The following is a 23,528-nucleotide window of genomic DNA, read 5'->3' on the forward strand; positions in this document are numbered from 1 at the left end:
AGTTTTGAAGAAGTATTAAGAGTGATGTTCTGATGCCCTCTTGCGTTTGGATGGAAACTTTCGTTCTGAAACGACAGATACATTACGTATTATTCGGTTCCAGGCACTTCAAATGAAATAACCGGTTCCCACAGACAAAATCATATGATTGTATGAATATATTTATCTATTATTAATTGATTTTTTTCTTTTCTGAAACTTCTAAAAATAAAATTCTATTTTTATCTGTATTCTATATTTGTTACTCCGCTATATCTCTTCGCGCGCGATTAACACGTGGCATAATGTGACGAAGGATTAAGGGGAAAAACATACTTTATTTGCAATTCTTTGAGAAGAAAACAAAAGCCTATCTAACCTTAACGTCCTCTACAACCTACAACGTCCTGGTACCACAAAGCGCTATGCAATAAATCACAAAAAACTCTTTGTTCTATCGTTTAAAAGTGTTTGAAGGAGTTTAAGTTAACTCTCAAATAATTGGTGAACGGCAGTGGAATGTTTTTGCGTAACTTACCCTGGACTAGCCATCGTTGAAGTCATCCATATAATACGCTGTTAACTATTACATCGACCTCGAACGTCTTCTTAGTTCAGTGACGTGATGACTCAAGATCCGGTAGACCACAATGGCAATAAAAAAGCACGTCAAATCTGACTTTGAATGCATATGAACACATTACAAAACGTTTAGGTTCAGAATTGTGTTTATTTCATTCTAAGGCAAGGCAAATGCAAATAATATTTAGTTTGTGTGTGATACAAATTTAAGCAATACATTGTAAAAGAAAAAAGAAAAGTTCTATGTGTGTGTGTGTGTGAGTGTGTGTGTTTGTATACAGTACCAGTCTGGGATACACTTAAATTAGAATATAATTGTTTTGGAATTCATGGGTGTTTGATCCTCTTAATGGAGGCCTGATGGTGTTGTCTTCTAAAAATGCATAGCACGATTTTTAAACAAAGCTCTCCTTTTGCTCAGTTGGTAATTAAATGGCCTCTGTAGTTATCCTACCGATGTGGATCACTGACAACTCTTTGGCATACTGTGAAAATCATCGCTCACAGCGGCTTCTGTGCATCCACGTTATACAGGACACATCTGCAACACTCCTATCACGCAGAGCAAGAACATGAATGTAACAAACATGACCTTGAGCACTCATGCTGGTGCAGTCACATTCATCTGCACTCTTCTCATCCCCATTGGAATGTGCATGCAGTATATTACCTTTGAACATTACAGGTGAGCTTTGCTTTTTCCACAAATGGTGCAGAAGTTTCCCGAGTCGCCAATTAACAGTGCACAACACTTCATTTCTTTTGGAAAGACTTACAGAACACAAGACACCTATGAGTAATCCAAACAAATAATTTCAGGATCAGATGACTGAGACTGCATTACTGACACATTACTTAAAAACAGAAGATGCATACACACACACACACACACACATTATGCTAATGAGATATTTAAGGAGTCAATTACTTAGATGGTTCTGTATGTAATCGTGAAAGATACATTCTGGCTTATGCAAGCACCTGGGTTTTGCTTTGAAAATACACAACTGAATTATTGAATTATATAAACTGTGATAAACATTAAACATTTGGTATTATGCAAATAATCTGCAATTGCGTTACTAAATAGTTATGTTATCCAGTATTTCTGGATAAATACATAAAGAAAAATACTGATAATGCAGTTTCTGTCAAATTCCATATAAAAATGTACTCGTAAATAAACAAGACCTGTGTTTATAAAATGTCCTCGGTGTCCTCCACAGTGTTTCTGGGACAGCAGCAACAGCAGCGCCGTCTGATCCAGTGCAGTAGCCGTAATCTCCGTGTAGTTGACCCAACTACACCCTCTCTCTGGGATTCTCCTCTCGCTCCTTCCCCCCTGTCTTCACTCAGGGCATCCATGGAAATCTCCATCCTTCCAATGACACTTCCCATCTGTTCAGTCCTCACTCTTTGAGCTCCTCCAAACTGATCTCCTTCCAGCATCAGCGTTTGCACGGCTCTGTCCGTAACCCTTCTGAATCTATCCACTCTTAGTGCCGCATCGCTAATGAGGCCTTCCATAATCTCCAGTCGCTGACTACTTGTTTCTGATTCTTCGCTCTTCAATCGATTGATCTCAATCAGCATACACTCCCTTAACAGAAGTATTTCCTTTTCCTTTTCTATGAGCTTGAGTCTGTCAGTTTCTCTCTCACGTTGGAGGGCTTCATTATATCTTTCCATTTCAACTTTCCTTAGCTCTAACTCGATTTTTTCTCTCTGCATTCCAAGTCTTTCCAGTTCCTTCCTCTGTATGTCTTGTAATCTGTTCTTTAGTTCATCTTTCATTTCCTGTATTCTCCTTTTCATTGCATCTATCTCTTCATACTGTGGTAGAGCATCTCTTTCTTGGTCTTCAGTTTGTGTCTCTTGAGTTCTCCTCTGCTTAACATCCTCTGTTTGCTCTTGAATTAATTTTGTAGTCGCTATTACTTCTTGGTCTTCTTGTTCACTCTGAATTTTGCTTTTCTGTTGAGTCTTCACAGTCCTTGTCTGTATTTGTACGTCAGCCTCAATTTGTTGCAGCTCTCTTCTTTTGCATTCATAGCTTCGTGTGAGATGCTCGGTCTCTAGGGTAAGTCTCAGTACCTCGACTTGAACCTTCTCCAGGCTGTTCCTCCTCCTCTCGAGACTTTCCATGAACGCTGACTTTTCTTCTTCAGCGGTTTTACATTCATCTTTCAGTTTATGCAAGTGATCCTTTGCCTTCTCAAGCTCAATAAAGCCAGTTTGTATGACCTTCATTTGGTTCTCTGTTTCATCACGTTGCCTCTGTAGTTCAGCTCTCATGATATTTAGTTCATCTAGGTTCGTGCCCTCAATTTGCTGAAGAATCTCTCCTTGGGTGTCAGTTTTAGAGGTTTGTGCTTCTGTTTCTCCCTCTGCATCAACCCAATAAATCTCGGTCAGTTCCAGACTGCTGTCTTTGTCTGTCTTTTCCTCCTCTTTAGTGTCTTGTACTTGTTGTATGACTTTCTCAGCATCCTTGTCACTTCTAATGGAAGTATCATCTGTTTTTACCTTAATTTTCAGCCTCTCTTCATTTCGCTTTTGTTGAAGCAACTCATTTTCAATGTTTTCCTTCTCTTTTTTCAGTGACGCTAAAGTCTTTTCCAGTTGTCCCAACTTTCTCATGAATGTTTCTGTGATGCTCTCTATTTCCTTATTTTTCTTATCAAGGTCATTTGACAAATCCTCCTTGTCTTGTGTAAGTCGTAGCAGTTTGTCTTCAATTCTTGACTTCTCCTTAGTGACTTCCTTTATATTTCTCTCAAAGTCTTCCCTCTGCTTTTGGAAATCAGATTTTGCTTGTTCCAGTTCATGTCTCTCTTTTTTCATCATCGTCTGTATGTTTTCCAAAAAAGAGTCTTCAGATAAGTTTGCGTTCTCTGACTTTGTCACAGTGGGTTGTTTTTTCTTTGTTGCATCTGTTTCATCTTTTAATTCCTTTTGTCTGCTATCATCTGTTTTTCTAAAGTCATCGAAAGATGTTTGTGTTTCAGCATCTGTTGAGGTGGTCTTCATTTGATGTATCTCAAGTTTTTCTGTTTTTTGTTTCTGTACTTCTACTTCCTCTCTTACGAGATCAGCATCCCTCTTTGAGTGATCTTTTGTCTTTATCTCTTCTGGTAAGAGATGGATTTCTGCCTCCTGTCTCTTTGCTTGAATCTCCATGTTTAACATATTCACTTCAGATAATTGTCGGTTTATTTGCTCTTGCAATTCCTCCATTGTTCTTGTCTTTTCTTCTATAAGGCCTTCCATGTCCTCTTTTTCTTTCTGCAACAAGTCTTTATCTTGTTGCAGCAAAGTTCTCTCATGTTGTATGCTTTGTTTGCTGACTTCAGCCACTTCCTTCAGTCTGTTTAAATCAGCTTTCTCCTTTTCAATACAAAATTTTTCATTCTCAATGATCTTTTTGCTGATTTCAATCTCCTCTTTGACCTTTTGAATATCATTATTAAGCTTTTCAAGTTCTTCTTGTTTTGTCTGCATGTTTTTATTGAGGAAATGTCTATGTTCATCAAGTCCATACTTCTCTTTCTCAATCACGTCTCTCTCTCGTTTGATGACTGCCATGATGTCTTCTAATTCCTGCTGCTGTTGATCTAATGTGAGCTTTTTCTTTTCAATCTGATATTTTTCCACCTCAATTGTGTTCCTCAGTTCTTCTAGTTCAGCCTTCTGTTTCTGAAGATCAGCCTGAAATTCAGCATCTGTCTTTTCTTCTCCAACATCCTCTGTGACCATTTGGATCTCTTTTTCAGTCTCCACTGCTGTTTTGTTCTTGGCTTGCTGATTAATTTCTGTGAGTATATCTGTTCTTTTCTGCTTTAAATTTTCCATCTCTTTTTCAAACTGATCTCTGTTTTCTGCCATTTCTTGCTTGGACCTTTCAATCTCAAAATTCAAACTTTGCAGTTCATATTTCCTACTCTGGATTTCTTTCTTTAAAGCATCAGTCTCCTCTCTTTCCTTTTCCCTCTTTGTATCTGCTGTGATTTTCTCAAGCTCATCGGTCTGTTGCTTTGCATCAACTTTGATTTGATCAAACACATTCTTCTTATCTTCAATTGTTTGGATTTTTTCTTGTAGTTGTCGTCTCTCTTGCTCCAGGTGAGTTTTCAGGCTTTCTAAATAATTTCTCATTTTTCTGTTTTCAGTAATTAAGTCATCAACCTCCCGCTGCTGTTGATTCATATCATTTTGCTTCTTTTCTAGCTGCATTTTCTCAGCCATCACAGTGTTTCTTAGGTTATCTACATCTTTTCTCTGCACGTCAAGTTCTCTTTCTTTGTTTTGCAGATCCTGTTCTTTAAGTTGTATTTCATTCTGTGTGCTTTCCACGGTGCCTCTTAGATGTGTTATATCAGTAATCTTATTCTCCAAGTCCAGCCTCTCTTTGCGCAGTTCTTGCAATGTCAAGTCATTCTTTTCTTTTTGTTTTTCAAGATCTTCTCTTAGAGTGACATTCTCTGCTCTGCTCTTTTCTAAATTTTCTTTTTGTGCCTGAAGTTGCAGTCGATCTGATTGCAGAAGCTTTGTCTGCCTTTCAATGTCAGCACGCATAGTATTGAGCTCTTCTTCTTTTTTTCTCATGTCATCCAGTCTCTTCGAAATGTCCTCTTTTTCTTTACTGATTTGAGAGGTGTTTTGGTCTGTTTTCCAGATTTCCTCATTAAGCTTTTCAGATTTTCTTTGTAAATCTGCCTTGATCTCTTCCAGCGAGTCTTTTTCTTTTTGAATATTTAGTTGGTCCATGGTTATTTGCACAATGTTGCTGTCCAGTTGAGATCTTTTATTTTCAGTTTCGTTCATCAACTGCTTCAGAATTTTCTTTTCCTCTTCAATGGTCTTCCTCTCCAATTGTAACTCAGTTTTTAATTGATCCACTTCATGTTTTTCTGTTAACAGTTTGTCCAGCATATCTTTCTTCTCCTCCTCAGATTTATTTCTCAATTGTTCTAGGTCTTTCAACTCACTCTTGATGGTTTTCAGAATGTTTTCCATCTCTAGTTTTTCTTGTTTTACTTCTGCTTTCTCTCTGTCGAGTTCACTTTTCTCTCTTTCCAAGATGTTCCTTAACTCTTCTACTTTGGTTTTCTGTTTCTGTAAATCTGCTTCCCAGATAGTTACTTTCTCTCTTTTATTTTGCATTTCAGTGGTTTTCCTTTCTAGCTCAACATTCATTTTCTCTAAAGCCTTTCTTTCTCTTTGCATGTCATTCTCTTTTTTTTTAATCTCCTCTTGCTGTTGTCTGATAATTTCCTCTCGTTCTTCATGTTTGGTCTGTTTTTCTGCATTCATCTGTTCAATTCGATTCCTTTCTTTTGCCAAACTCACCTTGACATTTTCTATGTCCTCTAACTGTCTTTGTATCTCAACTTCAGCATGCTTCTCTTTTCTTTTGTTTTCCTCTGCTAGTTTATCCATATCCTCTCTTTCTTTTTGTTGTTGAATAACTAAATCATTTAGATTTTCTCTCTCTTTTTGTAAGTCCTGCATAATTTTCTCTAAAGCATTTGTCTTGTCTTTAATCTCAGCTCTTGTGTCTTCTAATTTTAGCTTTTCAAGCTTTATCTCTTCTTTTTGGTCTTTTAATTGGGTTTGCATCTTTTCAATGTGTTCCATGTCTCTATTAATTTTCTCTTTGGTGGTTTCAACATTCTCTTTCTCTTTCAGTAATTGATCTTTCAGATGTGCTATTCTTTTTCTCTCAGTTTGCATGTCTTCTTCATCTTGTCTGGACCTTTCCGCAGCTATCTGTGTCTCAACCCACTTTATTTCTGCAGCTTTCTCATTGTCTTCCAGTTGTTGTTTTTGTTTGCATATGTTACTCCTCTTTTGGTCTAGCTCACTCTTCTCTATTTTGACTTTGTTCATCATTTCTTCTAGGTCTTTTGTCTGCTTTTGAATTTCGTCTTTGATGTGCAGCAGCTCATCCCTTCTCGTTCTTAAATCTTCATTTTCCTTTTTAATTTTTTCACGTTCTTTAGTCATCTCATCCTTGATTTTCTCCAGATTTTTCTTCTCTGCCTTTTGCTCCTCTGTTTTGGACTTTTGTAGATTTTCTAATTCTTTAAGCTTAATATTCAGTTCGTTAAATTTAGCTTCTGCCTCTCTCTTTTCGTTTTCTAGAAACTGACAAATGCTTTCCAGTTCAGATTTTTCCCTGATCAAATTGTCATTCATCTGTACTAAGACATTCTTCTGTATCCTGGTTTCATTGAGGATTGCTTCAACCTGCATAATTTCATCTTGTAAGTTCTTGTCACTGTGCGTGTCCCTTATTTCTGAAGTACTTTGCTGCATTTTAGCTTTTTCCTGTTCCAGCTCACCCTTCTCTCTTTTTATAATGTCTATGAGGTTTTCAGTTACTCTCTGCTCATTCTGGAGGTCAGCTTTCAATCTTTCTATTTCTTCTTTCTCTTCTTTCAGTGTGTACATAACACTATGTGTTTCATCGTATTGCACTTCTACACTGGTTTTCTCTGGTTCTTCTTTCTGCAAATCTGTTTTCATTTGCTCTAGTTCATGTTTTTCTTTCTCACATTCCTTTCGTATCTTCTGAATTTCTTCTCTTTCATTGTCAAGTTCAGTCTTAATTTTTTCAAATTCTGCTCTCTTTAGATAAAGCTCTTTTTGTCTAAGTTCTTCAGTTTGCTCAATTTCTTTTTGCTTTGCTTTAATTTCCTCCTCAAATTGTTTAATCTTGTTTATCCATTTATTTGACTCAGTCATAGTAATTTTAATCTCTTCCTGTTCTTTGAATAGTTCAGCTGTCATTTCTACTACCTTTTCCTTTTCTTTCAGTACAGCATCCAAAAGTCTCTCTACGTTCTCTGCACTGCTTAACCTTGATTCCAGCTTGTCTCTTTCAGTTTGTATGTTTTGTTGCATAAGAATAAACTCCTCTTTTTGTGTCTCCAGATTGACTCTCATTCTATTCAATTCAAGTTTTTCTGAGTTCAGCATTGCCTGAAGCATCTCCATTTCCATTTGCTCCTTCTGCAGTCCAGAGAGTATTTTTTCAACTTCAGCCCTCTCATTCCGTAATGCCTCATTTTGGTTCTGTATTTCTTCCAGGTGTCTTTTTATAGAGTCTTCTCTATCTGGAGGTATGGCAGTAAACTCTTGTTCCTTCATTTCTTTGGTTTCCACCATCTTTTGTCTCATTCTTTTTATCTCTATGTTTATGAAATCCAACTCCTCTTGTCTCTGTTTCATCTCCAAAGAGATGGTTTCCATTTCTCTCTTCTTTTCTTGAAGTTGAACTTCCATGTTTTCAATTCTTTCCTGTTTGCTCTTGATCTCCATTTGAATTTTTTCCATGTCCATCTTTATTTTATCTTGAGTCATTTCTAACTCAGATTTTTCATTTTCCATATTCTGTCTGCATATCTCCATCTCTTCATATTGTTTTTCAAGAGCTGCTTTATATTTATCTAGATTATTCTTCTCTCTGTGGCAATGTTGTTTCATTGTCTCAATCTCTTTCTGGTCTCTTTGTAAAACAAGTCTTGTCTTTTCTAGTTCCCTCTTCTCAGTCATCAGCATTTCAGTAAGGCCATCCGCTTCATCTTTATTGAACTCCAACTTTTCTGTCATGGATGGATCAGGTATATCTTTATATTCTGTTGTCAGAGCAGTGTCTTCTTGGCTTGAGTACATTTTTGTTTCTTCACTTTTCATTTTGCGATCTGTGTCCTCCTGATCTCTCATTCTCTCTAATTCATCTTCAGTCCCTTTTGTGATTAAAGTTGTATATTCCTTATGAATGCCTCTGCATTCCTCAGCAATCTGTTCCTGAGGGGCTGAAATGTCACCTACAGTTATGTCGTCTAGTTTAGATGTTTGTGTAGCAGAACTAACCAAAATTACTTCTAGTCTCTGTCTTGGTTGTTTTTTCTTCATTTCATCCAGTGCCTCTCTTTGATGTTCAATGATTGTTTTGTTTCTTTCCAGTTCTTCCTTTCCCCTTTGAATTTCAGACAAGAGTCTCTTGACTTCATCTATCTGTATATGTTTTCTTTGAGAGGCCATTTCTTCTCTCAGCCGTCCAGATAGATGTTCTGCTTTTAATGTTTCAGACACATCTTTCTCTTTTTCTAACTGGCTTGTCTGCTCTTTCATGATCTCTGTTTTATCAGTCTGTCTCTTAATTTTAGCCTTGGACTCTTCCAGATATTTCCTCTCATTTTGCAATATTTGCAATTCTAGTTTGATTTTCTCCTCTTGAGCTCTGAGTTCAGCTTTTGTTTGCTCCATTTCCTTTTTTAGATGGTCTATCATATCCTTGCTCCTATCAGTTTCTTTTTGTTCTGTCAATATCTTGGCCATCAGTTGGTCAAGTTCCTCTCTATCCATCTTTGCTTTTACTCTCATCTCTTCTTCCATTTGGTGTTTGTATTTTTCATAATCATCCCTCATGTTCTCCAGATCTCTCCTCTCCTCATTCACAGCTCTTACACACTTCTCCAGACTTTGCTGCTGTTGATAAATTTCAGCCTTTTCAGTGTGTAAATGATTTTTGATTTCTTCAATTTCGTCTTTTTGCTTTTGTAATTTCTTCTGGAAAACATCCAGCTCATTCCACTTCTTTGTTATGTCGTCTTTTTCTTTCTCTATTTCATTTCTCTGTCTCAAGATTTCACCAGCCTTGTGCTCAAGAAGCATCTTCTCTTCATTCATTGATCTTTTACTAATCTCTTCTTTTTCTTTTTGTTCTGTCATGTGCATCTCTAGGTTATCAGCTTGTCTTTGCAAAGCTTCTCTTTCCTTTTCAATGTTATTTCTCTCTTTTTCCAGAAGATCTTTCTCTGTATCAAAGTTTTGATTTTGCTGTGATATATCAAACATAATTTTCTCTAATTCCCACCTTCTCCTGTTTGTTTCTTCTATGACATTTTCGTATTCCTTGTTGGCCTGTTTAAGTCTTTCTTCAATTTCAGTTTTTTCTTCTTTCTTTCTGGACTCCTCCAGAACATTCCTGATAGACTCAGACTTTGACTGCTCATATTCATCAATTCTCTGTTGTAATTCTATCCATTTATAGTTTATTTCTTCTCTTTCTTTTTCAAGAAGGTCTCTGCAGTTCTTTAACTCTTGTTTTTGTTTATTTATGTCTGTGTTTGTCCTTTTCAGATCTTCTTTTTGTCTGTTTGTTTCTTCAGTTATGCTCTTAATTTCTTCCTTTTCTTTTTGTAGATGAGCTTTCTTTTCTTCCAGCGTTTCTCTCTCTTTATTAATTTCCTCTTCCTTGAATCTTACTTGCTCACTTTCTTTTTGCAGTTCAGTCTTTATTTGAGCCAGAAATGCTTTTTCATCATTGAGCTTTTGTCTTTTAAATTCAAATTCTTCTTTGTGAAGTTTAATATCATTTCTCTGTTCTTCCACTTCATCCAGTAATTTCTGTACAATTTCTTTACTTTTCTCAATGTTAGAGTTCTCTAGATCAGTCTGTTTTATTTTGTTGTCAAGTTCTGCTCTCTCTTTTTCTGTTTGCTTTCTTTGTAGCATTATTTCAGACTGCATCTTCTCCAGGTCATTGCTTTTCTGTTCAATGCTCTTTCTGGCATCATTCATTTTCTTTTGCTCATGATCTATTTTAGTTTTCTCTCTTTCCAGTTCACTCTTTATCCGATCAAATTCTTCTCTCTCCATCTTATTTTTTACTCTCATTTCTTCTTCTCTCTCTTGTTCTTTCTTTATATGTTCTTGCAGTGTATTCAACTCTTGCATTTTTAAGCTTATGTCTTGATATTCCTGTGCAGCTTTAGTTTTTAGCTCCAGAATTCTGACTTTGGTATCTTCTAGGTCTTTTCTTTCTTCTTTTATTTCCTTTTGTTCTGTTAGATATTCTTTCATCTGTTTGCTGACTTCAGCATCAAATTCATCAATTCTCTGTTGTAACTCTGTCCATTTAAGTTTTATTTCTTCTCTTTCTGATTTTAGAAGTTCTGAGCAGTTCTGTAACTCTTGTTTTTGTTCATTTATGTTTGTGCTCATCTTTTCCAGATCTTCTTTCTTTCTCTTTGTTTCTTCAGTGACACTTTCAATTTCTTCCTTTTCCTTTTGTAGATAAGCTTCAATTTCCTTCAGTATTTCTCTTTCCTTCTTTATTTCCTCCTCCATGTATTTTATTTGTTCACTTTCTTTTTGCAGTTCTGTCTTACTTTGAGCTAGAAGACCTTTTTCATCAGTGATGTTTTGTCTTTCAAGGTCAAGTTCTTCTCTCTGGAGTTTAATATAATTTCTCTGCTCTTCTACTTCTTCCATTGATTTCTGAACCATTTCTTTGCTCTTTTCAATTTCGTCCTTATGTTGATCAGTCTCTTGTATTTTCTGGTTAAGTGCTGATCTCTCTAATTTGATTGCTTTGCTCATGTCTTTCATTTGTTCTCTTTGTGTCATAATTTCAGACCTAATCTTCTCCAGGTCTTCTTTTTCCTGTTCGATTATCTTCCTGTTATTGTCTATTTCAGTTTTCTCTTTTTCTAATTCCCTCTTTATCTGATCAAGTTCTTCTCTCTCCATCTTTGATTTTACTCTCATTTCTTCTTCTCTCTTCTTTTCTTTCATAATATGTTCTTGCAGTATGTTCAGCTCTTGTATATTTAGACTTATGTCTTGTTGTTCCTTCTCAACTTTAGTCTTCAGCTCTAGGATCTTGATTTTGTTCTGTTCTAGACTTTTACTTTCTTCTTCCATCTTGCTCTGTTTCATGAAGTCTTGTTCCTTCTGTTGTCTGACTTGAGAATCAAAATGATCAAGTTTCTGCTGCAACTTTGTCCATTTAATGTTCAGTTCTTCTCTCTCCTGTTTTTGAAACTCTTTGTATTTAATCAACTCTTGTTTTTGATCATTTATGTTTATGCTGATCTTTTCCAAATTCTCTCTCTGTCTGTTTGTTTCTTCAGCGACACTTTTAATTTCTTCCTTTTCCTTCTGTAGATAAGCTTCGGTTTCCTTCAATATTTCTCTTTCCTTCTTTATTTCATCCTCTATGTATTTTATTCGTTCACTTTCTTTTTGCAGCTCTGTCTTACTTTGAGCTAGAAGAAATTTTTCATCATTGATCTTTTGTCTTTCAAGGTCAAGTTCTTCTTTCTGGAGTTTAATATAATTTATCTGCTCTTCTCCTTTATCTATTGATATCTGACCTTTTGCTTTGGTTCTTTCAATTTTATCTTTTTCTAGATCAGTCTCTTCCATTTTCTGGTCAGGTGCTGAACTCTCTAGTTTGATTGCTTCTCCCATGTCTTCTATTTGCTCTCTTTCTGTCATCATGTCAGACCTCATCTTATGCAGGTCTTTTATTTCCTGTTCAGTCATTTTGCTGTCATGATCCATTTTCTTTGGCTCATCTATTTCAATTTTCTCTCTTTCCATTTTGCTCTTTATGTGATCAAGTTTCTTTTTCTCCATCATCTGTTCCTGTTCAGCTTTAGTCTTTGGCTCCAAGATCTTAGCTTTTGTTTCGTCAACACTTTTTATTTTTTCTTCCACCTTTTTCTGTTCCTTCATAACATCTTCCTGTTCCATCTTCTGTTTACTGACTTGAGCATCAAATTCATCAGTTCTCTGTTGTAACTGTGTCCATTTATGGTTTAATGCTTCTCTTTCTTCTTCTAGAAGGTCTCTAGAGTCCTCGAGCTCTTGTTTTTGTTTATTTATGTCAATGTTCATTTTTTCTAGATCTTCTTTTTGTCTGTTTGTTTCTTCCATGACTCTCTTAATTTCTTCTTTGTCTTTTTGTAGATGAGCTTCCATTTCCTTTAGAGTTTCTCTCTCTTTCTTTAATGCCTCTTCTGCATTTGCAATTTGTTCACTTTTTCTTTGCAGTTCAGTCTTAGTTTGAGCAAGAAAATCGTTTTCATCACTGATCTTTTGCTTTTCAAGTTTGGTTTCCTCTTCTTGAAGTTTTAGATAATTACTCTGTTCCTCTGCCTCATCCATTAGTTTCTGAACTATATTTTTCTTCTTTTCAATTTCATCCTTTTCTAAATCAGTCTCTTGCATTTTCGGGACCTTTACAGCAATCTCTGATTTTATTCCCTTTTCCAGATCTTTCTCCATTTCCACTTTTTGCGTCATTATTTTAAACTTTGTCTTCTCCAAATCTTTTCTTTCCTGTTCAATCACCTTCCTGTCATCTTCCATCTTCTGCTGTTTATGATCTAACTCAGTTCTTAACATTTCAAGTAAATATTTCTCTGCTGTAATAATGCTGTCACATTCAGTTTTTTGTTTCAGGATTTCTGTCTGAAGCTTTTCCAATTCTTCTTTCTTTTTCAAAATGCCCTCTAATTCCTTTTCTGTGTCTTCCCTTTGTCTCAAAAATTCATTGCTATTTTGCTGTAGGGTTTGTTTTTCTGCTTCTAATGCTGCCCGTTTTTTTTCCATTTCTTCTGTATTCCCTGTCAGTTCTTTTCTAATATGGTCAAATTCATCCTTCTCACTTTGGAGTTGGGCATTCATTTTAGCAATCATCTCTTTGTCAGCCTGTATCTGTAATTGGACCTTCTTACTGTTTAATCCCATCTCTTCCCTCTCGTCATTCATTCGCTTCTTTTCCAAGCAAAGTTCCTCGTTTAGTGTATTCAAGATAACTTTATTCTTACTGAGTTCATGTTTCTCTCTTTCTGTGTCACTCTTTAATTGCTCAAATTCTTTTCTCTCTTTATTTAGTTTTTCTTTTTCACCTTGCATTTCATCTTCTTGTGCAGTAAGTTTAGCTTTCATGGTGTTCATGTCCTCTTTTTGTTTGTTTATTATGTTCTTGATTATTTCAATTTCCTGTCTGTCTCTGATTAATTCACCAGTTTTGGTATTCATTTCGTTTTCCAGTTGGTGTCTTTCAGCCTGAAGTTCCTTTTGCATCCTATGAAGTTCATTTCTCTCATATTTCATCTGTTTCAGATTCTCATCCAGTGTTTGTTGTTGTTGAATTATCTCAGCAGCTCTCATATCAAGTGTTGTTGTTTCAAATAAAACCTTATTTCTGATTTCTTGTAGTTGTTCTTTTTCTTCAATAATCTGTACTTGCAGTGTGTTTAACTCTTGTATTTTTAGGTTTACATCATGATGTTCCTGATCAGCTTTAGTCTTCATCTGCTGGATCTCTTCTAGACCTTTGCTTTCTACTTCTATTTCCTTTTGGTTTGTTAGATATTCTTTCTTCCGTTTGTTGTCTTGAGCATCAAATGCATCAATTCTCAGTTGTAACTCTTCCCATTTATGGTTTATTTCTTCTCTTTCTTGTATTAGAAGATCTCTGCTGCTCTTCAACTCTTGTTTTTGTTCATCTAGATCCTCTCTCTGTCTGTTTGTTTCTTCAGTGACACTTTCAATTTCTTCCTTTTCCTTTTGTAGATGAGCTTCCATTTCCTTCAGTATTTCTCTTTCCTTCTTTATTTCCTCCCCCATGTATTTTATTTGTTCACTTTCTTTTTGCAGTTCTGTTTTACTTTGAGCTAGAAGACATTTTTCATCATCAATCTTTTGTCTTTCAAGGTCAGGTTCTACTTTCTGGAATTTAAAATAATTTCTCTGCTCTTCTACTTCATCAGTTTCATCCTTTTCTAAACAAGTCTCTTGCATTTTCTGATCAAGTGCTGATTTTTCTAGTTTCATAGTCTCTGTCAAGTGTTTTCCTATTTGTTCTCTTTGTGTTACTATTTCAGACTTCATCTTCTCCAGGTAGTTTCTTTCCTGTTCCATCATCTTTATATCATTATAAATTTTTTTCCGCTCAAGATGAATTTCAGTTTTCTCTCTTTCTAGTTCACTCTTTATCTGGTCAAGTTCCTCTCTTTCCATCTTTGCTTTAATGGTCACTTCTTTTTCTTTAACAATCTGTTCTTTCAATGAGTCTAATTCTTCTTTTTGAAGTGTAATATAATTTCTCTGTTCGTCCACCTGGTCCAGTAGTTTCTGAACTTTTTCTGTGTACTTTTCATTGTTTTCTACATCAGTTTCATGTGTTTTCTGGACAAGTCCTGATCTCTCTAATTTGATTACTTTATTCATATCTTCGACTGGTTCTCTCTGCATTCTTGCTTGAGACCTATTTTTCTCGAGGTCTTGTCTTTCCTGTTCAATTATCTTTCTGTTATTGTCTATTTCAGTTTTCTCTTGTTCTAATTCCCTCTGTATCTGATCAAGTTCTTCTCTCTCCATCTTTGATTTTACTCTCATTTCTTCTTCTCTCTTCTTTTCTTTCATAATATGTTCTTGCAGTATGTTCAACTCTTGTATTTTTAGGTGTATGTCTTGTTGTTCCTGCTCAGCTTTAGTCTTTAGCTCCAGGATCTTGACTTTGGTTTGTTCTAGGCTTTTTCTTTCTTTTTCCATCTTGTTCTGTTCTATTAAATCCTTTTCCTTTTGTTGTCTGACTTGAGTATCAAATTCATCAATTCTCTGCTGCAACTGTGCCCATTTATGGTTTATTTCATCTTTCTCTTGCTCTAGAACCTCTCTGTATTTTGTCAGTTCTTGCTTTTGTTCATTTATTTTTACGCTTTTCATTTCCAGATTTTCTTTTTGTCTATTCATTTCTTCAGTGACCCTCTCAAATTCTCCTTTTTCCTTTCGTAGAACAGCTTCCATTTCTTTCAGTGTTTCTCTCTCCTTCTTTATTTCCTCTTCCATGCATCTGATTTGTTCACTCTCTTTTTGCAGTTTAGTCTTTATTTGAGTCTGGAAATCTTTTTCGTCATTAATATTTTGTCTCTCAATTTCCAGTTGTTTTTCATGGAGATTAATGTAATTTCTCTGTTCTTCCACCTCATCCAATAATTTCTGTACAATTTCTTTGCTTTTCTCAATATTAGATTTTTCTAGGTCAGTCTGTTTTATTTTGTTGTCAAGTTCTGCTCTCTCTTCTTCTAGTTGGTTTCTTTGTAACATTATTTCAGACCTCATCTTCTCCAGGTAATTTTTTCCCTCTTCAATCATATTTCCGTCATCATATATCTTCTTTTTCTCATGATTTATTTCTGTTTTCTGTCTTTCCAGATCACTCTTTATCTGATCAAGTTCCTCTATCTCCTTCATTAGCTTTACTCTTATCTCTTCATCTGCTTGTTGTCTATATTCTTCATAATCATTTCTCATGTTTTCCAGATCTCTCTTCTCCTCGTTCACAGCTCTTATACTCTTCTCCAGTCTTTGCTGCTGTTGATTATTTTCAGCCTTTTCAGTCTGTAACTCATATTTGATTTTTTCCATTTCGTCTCTTTGCTTTTGTAAAATCTTCTGGAGAACATCCAGCTCATTCCACTTCTTCATCATGTCCTCTTTTTCTTTCTCTATTTCATCTCTCTGTCTCACAATTTTGTTAGCCCTTTCATCCAAAAACTTTTTCTCATCATCCATTGATCTTCTACTCATCTCTTCTTTTTCTTTTTGTTCTGTTATGTGCATCTCTAGGTCATCAGCTTGTCTTTGCAAATCATCTTTTTCCTTTTCAATGTTAATTCTCTCTTTTTTAAGATGGTCTTTTTCTGTCTTAATCAGTTGATTTTGCTCTTCTATGTCATAAATAGTTTTCTCTAGTTCTCTTTTCTTCCTCTTATTTTCTTCCATGGTGTTGGCACATTTCTCCATCATTTGTTTAAGGTGGGCCTCCTTTATGTCTATTTTTTCTTGCTCCCTTTTGATCTCTTCAGAGATGCTTTTCAGATTTTCAGCATCCTTCTGCACCTCAGATTTTGTCTGGTCAACCAGTTTTCTTTCCTCTTGGAGTTTTTCTGCTTCAGTTTGGATCACTTTTTGTTGTTCTTCCAGCTTGGCTTTTGTGATTTCCTGAGCTTTCATTATCTCGTTAGTCATGTTTCTGTTTTCATCAATGTCTTGTTTTTCTCTTTGTATTTCATCTCTCAGTTGTGCAAGTTCTTTTTCCTGCTGTGCAATCGTTGTCATGTCCTCTTGCATTCCTTGTCTCTGAGATTCTAGATTAATCCTCAACTTATCCATTTCCCTTCTTTCTTCTGTTATCTCTCTTACACTTTGATCCAGTCTTTGCTGCTGCTCATTAATATATTTCTCTCTCTGCCCCAGCTCAGTCTTTTGAATTATCACTCTTTGTCTCATTGATTCTATTTCATCATTTACCATAGTTATATCAGCTTTCTCTTTTTCAGTTTGCTGTCTTTCAGTAAGAAGCTCTATCTTAACTGTTTCCAGTCGTTCTCTTTCTTTTTCTAGCTCTTCTAACTGGATGTGGAACTTATCTTCCTGTTGTTTAGTCCAGATCTGCAGATCATCGTTTGTCTGCTTCATTTCTATATCTTTGTTGTCTAATTCATGCCGTATCTTCTTAAGCAACTCAAAGTCCTTATTATTTTCTTGTTTTTGCTGTTCTATATCAACCTGCATCTCTTCAAGGGCATGTTGCCTCTTACTGGTTTCCTCAAGAATATTATCTAAATGTTCCTGTTCAATGTGAAGCTGAGCAGCGATTCTATCTAATTCAGTGTTTCTCTTCTCCTCTTCCTTTTCCTTTCTCTGTATGTTTAGCTCTTTTTCATCGAGAGCATTCTGCTTGTCTTGCACTAGTTGCTTTTGCAGTTCAATTGACTGAATCTGGTGGTTTATTTCACCTTGCATTTGTTCAACCTTGTCTCTTTTTTTGTTGGTAATGCATTTTATGTTTTCAATTTCTTCTTTAGCCTTCTGAAGTATTTGCTTCTCTTCATTCATATGTATGATGCTAAGCTCCACCATCTGTTTCTGCTGTTCATTTTCAAATCTCAGTTTTTTCAGAATTTCTCTCTCTTTTTTGTTTTCCTCACTAGTTTGATCATTTTGACGCTGCTGGTTGAGTACCTCTGCCTGCCATTCCTCAATGTTTGATTTTTCCAAAATAAGTTTCTTCTTTAAAATTTCATGCTCATTTTGCTTGTTCTGTATCTCTGCTCTTAAAACTTCTAGTTTGTTTTTTAAAGTCATCAAGTTATTTTTCTCTTCCTTTGTTTCTTGTTTTTCACAAATAAGTTCTCCCTTTATCTCATCAAGGGCCAGTCTGTCCTTTTGTATCTGCTCAGTCTGTTCCATCATTTGTTTTTCAAAGTCTTTCTTTTCTTTGTCAGTTTCAGTCTTTACCTTTTCAAGCATTACTTTTGTTTGTTCAATTTCTTGCTTTTGTCTCTCCATCTCCTTTATGGTCTCATCAAAGTCCCTCATTTTCATTTCAGCCTCAGCTTTTGTCTTTTCAAGATAAAATTTATCATCTTGAAGTCGTTGATTATCCTTTTCAATTTCTTCTTTTGTTCTTTCCAGGTCACCCCTCATTTGCAATAATTTTTCCATTTCTTCATCAATCTTTTCTTTATTACTTTTAATGTCATCTCTAATTATTTGCAACTCACTGTGAAGTTTGTTACTTTCTTCTCTCTGTCTCTCTAATTGTCTGATTTCTTCCTCCACTCTTTTCTTTTCACCCTCAATCTCCAACCAACATTTCTCTAGATCTTTTCTTTCCTTCTTGATAACATTTTGGATCTCTATGGATTCTGCTCTTGTCTGTTCTAGTGCATGCTTCTCAACTTGTACACTCAGTTTCTCATGTCTTAGATTTTGTAATTGCTTCTCCAGATTATTTTTCATGTTTTCAAATTCGGCCTTCTCTTGATCCATCAACGTTTTGCTGATTTCAAACTGTTCCTTTTCTTTCTGTACTTCGTCAGTCAGTTTTCTGTATTCATTGCATTCTCTTCTAATTGTTTCACCCATTTCCACTAATCGCTGTCTCTCCTCTTGAATTTCAGCCTCTTTTCTTTCCAGATTACTTTGAATCCCTTTCTTGATTTCATCCATTTCATCTTGAGTCTGTTTTAGCTGCTGCTGCTTTTCCATGAAAGATTTAACTCTGTTTTCAAGCTCGCTTTTCTTGCTTTGCAGTTCTTCTTGAAGTGTATCCAGTTTCTGTTTTTCTGAAAGTACATTTTTCTTCTCTTTGTCAACATTATCTTTTTCCTTCAGAATGTCCACCTTCATTTGCTCTAGAGCCTCTTTGTCATTTTGAATCTCTTGTTTTGCTGTCTCATCTTGTTCTTTCTGCTTTAAGGCTTTTCTTTCCAGGTCCTCTGTTTCTCTCACTAACACTTCCCTCTTAAGCTGTATTTGTGTCATTTCCTTTTCATAAACATCCTTGTCATTTTTCAGTCGTATCTTATCATCTTGAAGTTCTGCGCTGATTATATTGAGATCTTTCTTCTTGGTCTCTAGTTCTGTGATGACATTCTCTATTTCTTCTCTTTGTGTTTGAAGTTTTAGACTGAGGTCTGTTAACCTGTCTCTCTCTTCGTTTGCTTCCTGAATGAGTCTATCAGTGATCTCGGACTTCTTCTGAAGTTCAGAATTTTCTTGTTCAATCAAATGTCTTTCTGTGCTGATCATCTGCTTCATTTCTTCCACTTGCTCTTTTTCTTTGTTTAATTGACTATTCATCTCTTGTAGTTTCTTCTCCATTTCTGTTATACTGTGGAGCTTTTCATCAAGTTTAGCCCTGTCACTTTCTAGTTCATTCCTCACCTTTTCTAGATTTTTCAGTTCCACTTCATAAGACTTCATGGCAGCACTAACTTCATGCCTTTGTTGATTCATTTCAGCTTTTTCATCATTTAAACGATCCTTCTCCAAGATCAAAGCATGTTTTGAAGATTCAACATCAACTCTCTGTCTCTGTAGTTCACCTCTAGAGAGCTTAAGCTCTTGCTTTTCTTGCCTTAAATTGTCAATTTCTTTTTCTATATCTTCTTGCTTCCTCAGTATTTCCATATTGATCTTTTCAAGTGCATCTTTCTTTTTCTCTATTTCTTGAACAATCCAACTTTTCTCTTCCAACTCATGTTTCTGCTTCTCCAGTGTCTGCTCTCCCTGCTTTACTTCAGCAGTAATGCCTTCCAGTTCAGACCTTTTCTTTTCATGCAGGGTTTGCATTTCTTCCATGGTTTGCCATAGGTTTTGTATATCTCTGTTGAGCTGTTGCAGATTACTCTTATTCCTTAAGAGTTCCTCAGTAACCATTTGCAGTTCTTCCTTGCTCTTAACCAACTTAATCAGCTCTCCTTTGCTCTCCACATCCTCTTTTTCTCTGTTTATCTGATCCTTTAGCTGCTCCAGTTCTTCTCTTTCTTTCTGCAGCATTTCTCTCATATTCTCTTCCTCCTGTTGCTTTTCTGCAAGTTCTGCTCTCATCTTCTCCAATTCATTCTTGTCTCTTTTGGTGGTTTCTATCGCTTTTCTAAAGCTTCCAAGATTTTCCCGTATTTGTCCAATATCTTGAATGAGCCTCTGGATCTCAGATGTGAAGTTTTCTTTGTCATCTCTCACGACCTTACTTTCCTTCATTCTGCTCTCCATGTCAACTTTTAGATTTCTCACCATCTCCTTTATTTTCACAACCTCTAAAATTAGTCTTTGGATGTCAGCATTGGTGCTTTCCTCATCTTCTAGATTCACAGTTTTCTCCACCAAAAGCTTAAAATCCTCTCTTGCATCATTCCTGAGTATTTCCAGCTCCTGCCGGTCTCTGTTGATCTCCTCTCTGGCCTTTGCTATCTCAGTCCTCATTTTCTCCATCTCATCCCTTTTTCTTATCACTTGTTTCATCTTCTGCTCCAGATCTTTTTTTTCTAGGACTATTTCAGACCTTAAGACTTCCAGTTCTCCCTTCTCATGCATCATTTTCTGAATCCTTGCTTCTATGACTTCTCTCTGGCTCTGTATATCCATCAGTTCCACCTCTCTTGTGTCCTTCTCATGTTGCAATATCTCAGACCTCGTATTTTCTAGCTCTTCCATCTGATGTTTTAAGTCTGCTTTGGTTTTCTGAAGTTCTATCTGCTGTTGATCCAGCTCAGCCTTCAACTCTGTCAGTTTGTCTATTTGTCTGTTAATTTCATCTGTTTGATTCTCGCTCTCTTCCTGCTGGTCGTCCATGCTTAATGCTTCCATTTTCTTCATTAATTCCTCTGAATCTCTCCTCATTGCTTTGTTTTTTATAGAAGGTTTAACTGTTTGTACTTTGCTTTCTCTAGTTGCTTCTTCTAGAAGGTTTTTAAGAATTTCATGTTGTTTCTTCATGTCAACATTTTCTTTCTTTAGCAGTTTTATTTCATCATGGAGTTTTTGTTTGTCCAATGCCATTTCTTGTTTTTGCCTCTCCAAATCTGCTCTATTCTGCTCAAGATCACTTCGCCCTTTGGTCAACAAGTCTTTGGCATTCTCAGTTTGCAGCTTCTCTTTTTCAATCTCCTTGTTCTGTTGCTCATATTCTTCCTTCATGCTCTGTTTCATGGCTTCGACTTCCAGTCTCATGTTCTCCAGTTCAAATCTTTCTTTTCTAGCAGCCTTGACTTCATCTATCATTCTTCTGAGAACCTCTCTGACATGCTCAATTTCCTGTATTAGCTTCTGTATGTAAGAACTAATTTCCTGCCTTTCCTCTGAATCCACTTGAACATTAACATCTCTCTGCATGCTTATTTCCAGGTCATGTTTTGTTCTCCAGGCCATTTCCCTAGTCTTTTCAGCCTCTTGAATAAGCCTCTGTATCTTGGTGTTTATTTGTTCTTTCTCTTCCAGATCTCCAAATCTTTCTTCCATATGAGATTGTAGTTCTTCTGCCGCCCGTTGCTTTTCTGCTTTCATTTGCTCCATGTGATCACGCTCTATACTTAACATGACCCTGTCCATTTCAAGTTTCTCATTTGCACTTTCAATATCAGCTCTCATTTTCTCCAGCTCATCTCTCTTTCTCGTTGCCTGTCTCATTTTGTGATCTAGATCTTTCCTCTTGCTATCAGTTTCATCCTGCAGAAGCTTCAGTTCTTTCATCTCACGTTTAGTCTTTTGCAAGTTGTCCTCTAATTCCTCTTTCTGTTTGAGAATTTCAGCTCTCATGTCAATGAGTTCTTCTACTTCTGATTGTCGTTTAGTCTCAAACTCTTCTTTTTGGATTAAAATATTAGACTTGATGTCCTCATATTCCTCCATTTCTTTTTTAGCCTCTCTTAACATTTCATCATTTGTTTTTCTTTCTTTTGCAAACTCAGCTTTCATTTGCTCTAGATGAAGTCTTTCATTTTGGATATCCTGTTTTTTAACTTTTATCTCCTCCATTTCTTTATGTAGATTTGATTTATTTTGTTCCATATCATGTATGTCTCTTTTCAGTTGCGTTCTGCTTTTCTCAGACAGTTCCTTTTCATTCATAAGCTCTTTCCTCAGCTGTTCCACATTTTCAGTGTCCCTTTTTAGTGTCTCCAACCATTCACATCTTTCTCTCTCTATGTCATGTTTTTGCTTTAGGATCTCCACACTCATCTGATTAAGACTATCTCTCTCTTTCTGCAGATTTGCCAGAGTGATGTCAATCTCTTCAGACTTTCTTTTAAAATGTTCCTTGATTTTTTCCAGGTCCATCTTTTCCTTTGTAACAATTGCTTCACCTGCAGCAATGGCTTGTTTTTGTCTTTCTATCTCAGCTTGTATTTTATCCAGGTTGTCATTTTTCATTTTGATCTCCATAGCAAATTGTTGCCTCTCTTTTTCTAATTCTTCTACAGCCCTCTGACTTTCTTTCTGAACTTCTAGATTTAACTTCTTAATACCTTCTCTCTTCTTTTCCAACTCATCTTGCTCATTTTCTAGTTCACTCTCTTTTTGTTGTATTTTTTCCTTCTCATCTTCGATTTGAGCTATTTGTCTTAAGTTATTTATACTCATTTGATTCAAAATGTCTTTGTCTGTCTGTAAATTAGTTCTTTGTCTCTCTAGTTCTTCCACGGCTTGGTTTATCTCAGCCTTGGTTTTCTCCAGCTCAGATCTTTGTTCTTGAAACAAGTCTTTGGAAGAGTGAATTTCCTTTCTTTGCCTCTTTGTCTCCTCCATGAGCTCTTCCACCTGTTGGTAGTCTGCTGGAATACTACTGGTGTCTAATTCATTTTTAAATTTAGCTGTCATCTCTTCTGCCCTGTGTCTTTCATTCTTTGTCTTCTCCATGTCTTCAGCTTTTCTTTGTAGGTCAGTTTTCATCCTCTCTAGTTCCTCCTTCTCATTTTTAAGTGTGTGTTTCTCAACTTTTAGATTTTTAAATTCTTTTTCCATATCCATTTTTCGTCTCTCCATAAGATCCACATTTTTGGTCAACAGCTTTCTGTCTTTTTCAATCTGATCCTTTTCCTCAAGTACTTTTAGTCTCAGTTGTTCACAGATCATCTTTTCTTCCTCTAGACTGACAATATCTATCTCTATATTTCTCTTCTGTGCCATCATTTCAACTCTTTCTCTTTCTACATTGGTCATTTCTATCTTTGTGAATTCCATTAGATCATCAACCTCTCGCTGTAATTGATCAATGTCAGTTTGTCTCCTGTCCAGTTGACTCATTTCCATCATGATTGTGTTTTTCAGTTCATCCATTTCATGCTGTTGTTGTAAAATGTATTCCTGCAGCTTTGCAAGTTCACTTTCTCTATGAGAAAGACTTTCATTTGCTTTTTGAATAGTCTCCACTTGTTTTGAGATGTTTATCCTCGTTTCTTCAAGAGCGTCTCTCTCTGTCCGCATCTCTTTTATTGTCATCTCATTCCTTTCTTGCTGGTCTGCAAGAAGTTTGTTGGCTTCTGCAATTTCAGTTTTAGTTTTCTCTAAATCAGTCTTCTCCATTTCAAATTCAGTTGCTTGCTTTTGTTGATTACATTTTTGAATATTGATCTCCTTGTTAAGACTTTCAAGATGTATTCTCTCTTCTTTAAGTTGAGATGCCATTTCTTCTAGCTTCTTTTTTTCAGTTTGCATATCCTGCTCTTTCTTTTCAAAGTGTTCAGTTCTAATATGTTCCAGTTTGTCCATTTCATCTTCCATAGACTTTTTCTCTACTATTATATCGGGTTTATGAGGTAAATCCTCAAGCTCAGGTAAGTATAACTTCTGGCTCTCAACATCTGTTT

The 23,528-nt window shown here is 35.9% G+C and overlaps 1 protein-coding gene across 3 annotated transcripts; it reads right to left on the minus strand.

Moving 5' to 3' along the window:
• Positions 1 to 689: 689 nt before the first annotated feature.
• Positions 690 to 23,442, minus strand: LOC122323272 (titin homolog). Of its 3 annotated transcripts, XR_006246987.1 has the most exons (3): positions 1,753 to 23,442; positions 1,232 to 1,351; positions 690 to 1,113 (listed from the first exon to the last, which is right to left on the minus strand). XR_006246987.1 is itself a non-coding variant. In XM_043216996.1 (2 exons), the coding sequence occupies exon 1, from the start codon at positions 23,440 to 23,442 to the stop codon at positions 1,759 to 1,761; it is 21,684 nt and encodes a 7,227-aa protein (XP_043072931.1). In that variant the 3' UTR covers positions 690 to 1,351; positions 1,753 to 1,758. The 3 variants fall into 3 exon arrangements, 1 of the variants encoding a protein (XP_043072931.1); XR_006246986.1 differs by having other exon boundaries at positions 1,232 to 23,442; XM_043216996.1 differs by having other exon boundaries at positions 690 to 1,351.
• Positions 23,443 to 23,528: the final 86 nt, after the last annotated feature.

The sequence above is a fragment of the Puntigrus tetrazona genome, chromosome 19 (genome assembly GCF_018831695.1).
Source record: "Puntigrus tetrazona isolate hp1 chromosome 19, ASM1883169v1, whole genome shotgun sequence".
In the NCBI taxonomy this organism is placed as follows: Eukaryota; Metazoa; Chordata; class Actinopteri; order Cypriniformes; family Cyprinidae; genus Puntigrus; species Puntigrus tetrazona.

Coding starts and splice junctions, on each gene's coding strand:
- LOC122323272 (XM_043216996.1), bottom strand. CDS start 23,442: ATGGAAGATGAAATGGACAAACTGGAACATATTAGAACTGAACACTTT.